The 6,452-nt window shown below is 41.5% G+C and overlaps 1 protein-coding gene and 1 long non-coding RNA gene across 4 annotated transcripts in view; one reads left to right on the top strand and one right to left on the bottom strand.

The window, feature by feature from the left end:
• The window catches only part of DLGAP5 (discs large homolog associated protein 5), a 36,720-nt gene extending 34,005 nt beyond the window's left edge, over positions 1–2,715 (bottom strand). For 2 of the 3 annotated variants that reach the window (XM_006767688.2, XM_006767689.2), the window contains exons 1-2: positions 2,600–2,715; positions 631–869 (exon numbers count right to left, since the gene is read on the bottom strand). In XM_006767688.2, the coding sequence (XP_006767751.1) occupies positions 631–868 (238 nt within the window). In that variant the 5' untranslated portion in view covers position 869; positions 2,600–2,715. Of the gene's footprint in view, positions 1–630; positions 899–2,599 lie in introns of all 3 variants that reach the window. The other variant, XM_015566502.1, reaches the window with a different exon arrangement.
• Positions 2,716–3,279: 564 nt separating this feature from the next.
• Positions 3,280–6,452, top strand: part of LOC107183737 — a 21,950-nt gene continuing 18,777 nt past the window's right edge. The window contains exons 1-2 of the long non-coding RNA XR_001514553.1: positions 3,280–3,341; positions 4,122–4,246. This is a non-coding gene — a long non-coding RNA (uncharacterized LOC107183737). The remainder of the gene's footprint in view (positions 3,342–4,121; positions 4,247–6,452) is intronic.

Raw genomic sequence — 6,452 nt, 5'->3', positions numbered from 1 at the left:
CCAGGGTCACATCCATACCAGTATTTCACTGGAATGCAGCTCCTAGTGCCTGCTATATAAACACAACTAAATAGATGTCCAGTGACTCCTTCTGGTTAAATGCTAAAGTTACTTCCCAGTTCTCTTTCTCTCTATAGCATCCCTTGCCTTTTAAGACACTCTATTATTATCATTTGTTGAGATCATTTCTTTTTTTATCAGTTGTTTTTTTTTTCCTTCCTGATGACCCTTTTAGGCAAACTGCATGGAAGAAATCTTTGTCCTTCTAAGAAATGTTTTCATTGGCAAAGTATCTCATTTCATAGATTCTCCAATCAGTTCTATTTTATGTCCCTTTCAATTTATCTTGTCAACACTTATCTTACCCAAGCTCCAGTAATAAGAACTTTAGAATTCCTATAAGGCAATATAGAAAATAAGGTGTTATAATATTCCATAGGTGAATGACTCCAACCTAGCTAAAATAGCTTTAGCCTAGCCTTTACCTTAAATAGACAGAAAACATCAAGTTATTCAAAATGGTATTATAAAACTCCATTCTTCTGGTCAGGGATTTTTTTAACCTCAGTTATTAAATCAATTTCTCTTCACTCTTCAAAGCACTTAAAATTACAATAAACCTTTACTTACTTGTCTGGACACTGGCCTTTTCTGGAACAAGCTCTTGTGATGTCTCATCTAATTCAAGAAGATGTCTACCTTCTAAGGTTGGAATGTTGACATCTTTCAAGCCAAAGTGTCTATTTCGTTCATATTCCTTATGTCTATGTTCTTTTTGAGACAGAGATTTCCTATGAGCAATTTTAGTTCTAATCATGTCAGTACTTAAATCCTTTCTGCGTCGACTGGCAAAATGTGATGAAGACATCCTGTCAGGGAAAAGACAGAGACAGACCAACTCACATGGTTTTTCATTTTATTACGTAAAAAATTAAGATTCCAGTTCACCTCCTGTCCCAACCTCAGAGCCTTCTGAAATAAAAATGTTCAAATACAAAATGGAATGTGACACTGAAGAGTGGGAAGGAGGTCATCAAAAGATAAGATGGTACGACCTATTCTGAGGTTCTAAATAGGACCTTGTTTGTCAGATAAAGTGAAGCTCAGGAAGCTACAGTCCATAATAATACAGGATAGTTTCTTAACCATCCCCTAGAGATGAATGCAGGCAACCTGTTATATTTTTCTCAAGCCAAAAACCAAACCAAAACAAACAAAAAAACATATGAGATGCCTAGTAGACAAGTAAGGATGATAAATAGGCACTCAATATATGAGATTAAGAAAAAGAAGGGTTTTCAGAAGAATTCCCAGGGTGCCATAGAAGGATAATCAAATCAGTCTGCCCTGGGGTGGGGGGGGCAGAATAAAATTATTTTCGGCCATGTGAGACATTATATAGTTTAGTTGACATATGCCCGTTTCATAGAAAGATCCCTGGAGAATGTATTCAAGCAATACAAGGGAGAAGAACAAGAAAGAGGATGCCATGGGTTCCAAGAAACCATGGATCGAACTGACAAAAAGAATATAGGAAAGTGGAAAGTCTAAGGGAGTTATCTGCGCGTCTGGTATAGCAAGCAACCAAGACAAACTGGAGAAAAAGGACTGGCTTTCCAGAGAAAATTATTGCCAGCTTAAAGGAAAAAGGGGGTGGGGAAAAGAGGGAGGGTATGCAATCAGGAAATTTAAAAAGTTATAAGCACACTATTTTCTTCAACAATAATAACTAAGGAAGTCCATTAGAAAACTCCAAATAAAAGAAAAACCCGCACAAGAAACGCAACAAATTCAAATATTACATTATTTTTAAGCAATTAACAAGAGTATAAAAAATGAGAATTCTTCTAACCTGGATGCTAATAACATTCTCCTTTAGGAGCCAGGGGGAGGGGGGTAGTAACAAAGGGCAGTGATTTTCATCAAGAACTCTCCCTATATGATGTGCCACCTCCCACAAGCATTAATTTGCTAAATATTAATGAAACTTATACATTAGTTATTTTGAAATACAACGTAGCACTATACACACAGAGAGAGAGAACTAGTACTAATGGCATGTTTAATTATCTCCTAAACTCTAATGGGTAGTTAGATATTCTCGCCATTATACAAATGAGGTAAATTAACTGCCCGCGTGAGCACAGCTAAAAGGTGCTGCAGCTGGGATCCCAAGCCGGGCAGTCCGGCTCTTCCCAAAATGTAAATCCTCTCTTCTCTGGCTGCCTGGAGCTCCTTCCAGCTCAGAGTCTGCAATGCCTATTCTGGCTGGCCTACACGTTCTCGAGCCGGGTGTTTACAGTCGCCCCAGGATGGAGAGGAGCTGCTGAAATTTGCTGTCAGAGCCAAGGATGCTAAGTATCCACCCGCCCCACAGGCCGATTACGCCCGGGTGGGGAAACGCTGACAGCGACCTAGATCGAGGCGGCAAATATTTAATCCGGACGACTGTGTTTCCAGCTTCGGGAAGGACAGGGAACGTGGTCCCTGCGGACCCTCCCCCGAACGCGGCGCGTCCAGCTCGCAGCTGCAGGTCCTCAGATCCTTCTAGAAGGAAGCAGGCCAGCGCTCTCCCTCCAGCACCCCAGCACCCACCTACCTGAGGCAGGTCTAGCGTGAAACCTCAAGCAAAGAGCAAAGAACTCTCTCGGTCTGGAAACCAACGCTGCCCCTAAAGCAGGAACGTCCACATCACGGGCCCCGCTAAATTCAAACTTCCCACACCCAGCCTCTGATTGGAGGGATTTTAACCAACACTTCCGGGAAGCATGCCCGCCTCTTCCCTTCGAAGAAGCTTGCGATTGGTCTGCTCCTTGCGATATTTGAATTGATTGACAGGCGAACGGACTGTTCAGATGGGTGTGAGCGGGACCGATGGGCGGGTTGTGGGGAGGGGAGCGGGAACCAGGGCTGCTGCGGCCGGGTCTGAGTCCGCCCCGACCTCCCAGGGGCCCGCGGGTAGCCCAGAAAAGACGCAGGAGCTCTGACGGAGAGGGCACTCAGAAAGTTTGCAGGGATTTTTAATGTCCTTATTTGGTTGCATAAGTCCAGCAGAGCTTATTGGACTGTTTCTTCTTTTTTCTTTATCTTTATTGTTGAAAGTATTATATAGGTCTCCCCCCCCCCCCCACAATTAACCTCTTCCAGTCCCGCCTGTGCTCCCCCCCTCTCTCCCAGTCCCTCACCACCCCATTGTCTGTGTGTGTCCACGGGTTATGCAGATACTGTCTGTATATAAGTTCATTGGTTGATATCTTCCCACCCCCTCCCCTGCCTTCCCTCTGAGGTTCAACAGTCTGTTTCAAAAAAGGGCTTCCCATACCAAATTTCTCCTTACATGGGTAAGTGTTACTTTTTAACGCCGCCAGTCTTTTCTTACCCCCATATTTTTTTATTGAGGTAAAATTTAAATAGCGGAAAAAACATAGTTTTTTAATATACGATTTGATCAGTTTTGCTAAATGTAAACAGCTGTGTGACTGCCACCCAATCAGGATATAGAGCAATTCCATCACCCAACAGTTGCCTTACACCCCTTTCCAATATGCCTTAAGCAACCATTCCTCTGATTCCTATCGTCTCAAAAATAAAGGTGGTAGGTACTCATTAGTGTCTGTCTTTTTTCTCACAGCATATTGTTTTTAAGACTCATCCCTACTGTTGCATGAAGCACCAGTTATTTGATGAAAAGTATTCTATTGAATACTTTATCCGTTCACCTGATGGTGGACATTTGGATTGTTCCAGCTTTTAGCTGTTATGAATCAAGTTGCTGTAAATATTCTTGTGGCCATGTTTTATTTATCTTGGGGAAATACAGATGTGGAATTTCTGGGTCATTCTGTATATGCTTAACTTTATATAAGAAATTGCTGAGCCGTTTTCCAAAGTGGTTGTAACAGTAAACCCCTCTAGTAGGTGTGAAATGGTATCTGGGGTTTTTTTTGTTTTAAATATTTTTTATTGATTTTGTTTAGAGGAAGAGGGAGGGGGGAGAGGGGAGGGAGAAGAAGGGGGCCTGGCAGCGATTACCCCAAAAAGATATGATTTTAAATTGCCACTTTATATGGGGCAAGTTTTCTGCACTTCTCTGAATATCCTTTTCCTTATCTATCTCTTAGGAATGTTGTGAGGATTAAATGAAATGATCAGTTCCAGTTCTGCTGCCCACCAAGATGCTGAAAAGTATCAACTTCAGAGGAGCTTCAGAGGGAGAAAACTCCAAGTTATTGTAACATTCAAGAATGTGAGCAGTCTTTTGTTGGTTTTGCCCTGCAGTTGTTAACTGATTAACCTCTCTTGTCTCTTCTTTTCATTCTTTGGCCTATCCTATATAATAAAGAGCTAATATGCTAATTAGACCAGATGGCTGAACAACCTTCTGGAATGACCTTCCGGAATGACCAGAGGGTGGGGCCGAGGGGCTGTGAGGCAGCCAGGGCTAAGCCCCTTGTATGAATTTTGTGCATCGGGACCCTAGTTGTATTTTAATTTAGGATATCTCAGGATTTTTTCCTGTCATTTTTTTACTGTGACTATTAGGAAATTTTAAGTTACATGTATAATTCACATTATACTTCTATTAGAAAATGCTGTCATAGTTTATAAGAAATGTTGCTGTTTGAAATATCAGGGAAAAGGGACCATCTCACCCCTACTCAAAAGATCTGAGCACACAGAAGCACCCTCAGTTGCCAACCCGGAACTTCAGATAAGAGGTATAAGGGCCCTAACCAGTCTGGTTCAGTGGATAGAGCGTCGGCCTGTGGACTGAAGGGTCCCAGGTTCGATTCCGGTCAAGGGCATGTACCTTGTTTGCGGACACATCCCCAGTGGGGAGTGTGCAGGAGGCAGCTGATCGATATTTCTCTCTCATCAATGTTTCTAACTCTCTATCCCTCTCCCTTTCTCTCTGTAAAAAATCAATTAAATATATTTTTTTAAAAAAGAGGTATAAGGGTCAAAAAATAACTTTCCTCCCACTTTTCAAAGTTCTTTTGGCAGTGCTAATAATTAAATCAACATGAGACAGATTAACAGGAGAAAATGTCAAAAACTTATAATGGATACACAGTCTGGAATGCCATTAGGATATGAGACCCAAAGCCTGACCATTTTGCTCAGTGGTTGAGCGTTGGCCCATGAACCAGGAGGTCACAGTTTGATTCCTGGCACATAACCTGGTTGTGGGCTTCATCCCCAGTAGGGGCGTGTAGGAGGCAGCCAATCAATGATTCTCTCTCAGAATTGATATTTCTCTCTCTCCTTCTCCCTTCCTCTCTTTGAAACCAATAAAAAACATATATATGAATATGAGACTTGAGGATGCATTTGGTCATTGAAGTTTAAAACCATTCTGGATTAAGAAGGGGTCTGGAATTTCAAAGGGAAAGTAGGCAATTCACAGATATAAAGAGCAAATGTAATATACAAATTCTTGATGGATTACCAAAAAGGAACAAGTGGAATCATTGATCGATTCAAGAAGAGTTTATAATGTAAAGAGTGGAGAGCAGTTTTAGAGCCCAACCCACCTAGCTCTAGACCTGGAGCTGCTCAATTTCTGATTTTAAATCGCCAACCATTTTAAATTGCCATTGACAGGGATAATATCAATACCTACTTCTTAAGGTTGTTGTGAGAATTAGAGAACTTAGCAGAGAAGCTGGGATATAGTGAGCACTTTAAAGATGGTGATTACCATTAGATGTTTACAAAAGGGGGAAAGTTAGGATGAAACCCAAATCCTGCGGGCATTCATCTGTTCTCTGGACTGGCCCTATTTCCAGCAAAGCAGGGAGTGGGTGGCAAATTAATTATGTAATCAATCCATTTGCCTTTAACATTTAAAGCTGAAAGGAGGGTGAAAGGGCTCTAAATTCTCCATTGCAATTAGATGAAGGAAGAATCGCATATCTTTCCCCCCATATTTTAAAGATGCTCTTACTTTATATGCCTAATAAACGTTTAATGCCCCGGGGACAGAATCCATCTAAACCAGGACATGGATTTGCAGGCTACCAAGATGAGTATTTGAAGTAGGAAGGAAAGAATGTGGGTTTGGGCCACACAGACTTGAGTTTAAATCCCCAAATTGCCACTTTGTAAACCAGAGGTTAAAAGGGAGTGGGTGGCAAATTAATTATGTAATCAATCCATTTGCCTTTAACATTTAAAGCTGAAAGGAGGGTGAAAGGGCTCTAAATTCTCCATTGCAATTAAAGGATGAAGGAATCGCATATCTTTCCCCCCATATTTTAAAGATGCTCTTACTTTATATGCCTAATAAACGTTTAATGCCCCGGGGACAGAATCCATCTAAACCAGGACATGGATTTGCAGGCTACCAAGATGAGTATTTGAAGTAGGAAGGAAGGAATGTGGGTTTGGGCCACACAGACTTGAGTTTAAATCCCCAAATTGCCACTTTGTAAACCAGAGGTTAAAGACCA

The sequence above is a fragment of the Myotis davidii genome, unplaced genomic scaffold (genome assembly GCF_000327345.1).
Source record: "Myotis davidii unplaced genomic scaffold, ASM32734v1 scaffold281, whole genome shotgun sequence".
NCBI lineage: Eukaryota > Metazoa > Chordata > Mammalia > Chiroptera > Vespertilionidae > Myotis > Myotis davidii.
This window is presented reverse-complemented; position numbering and strand designations above follow the sequence as displayed.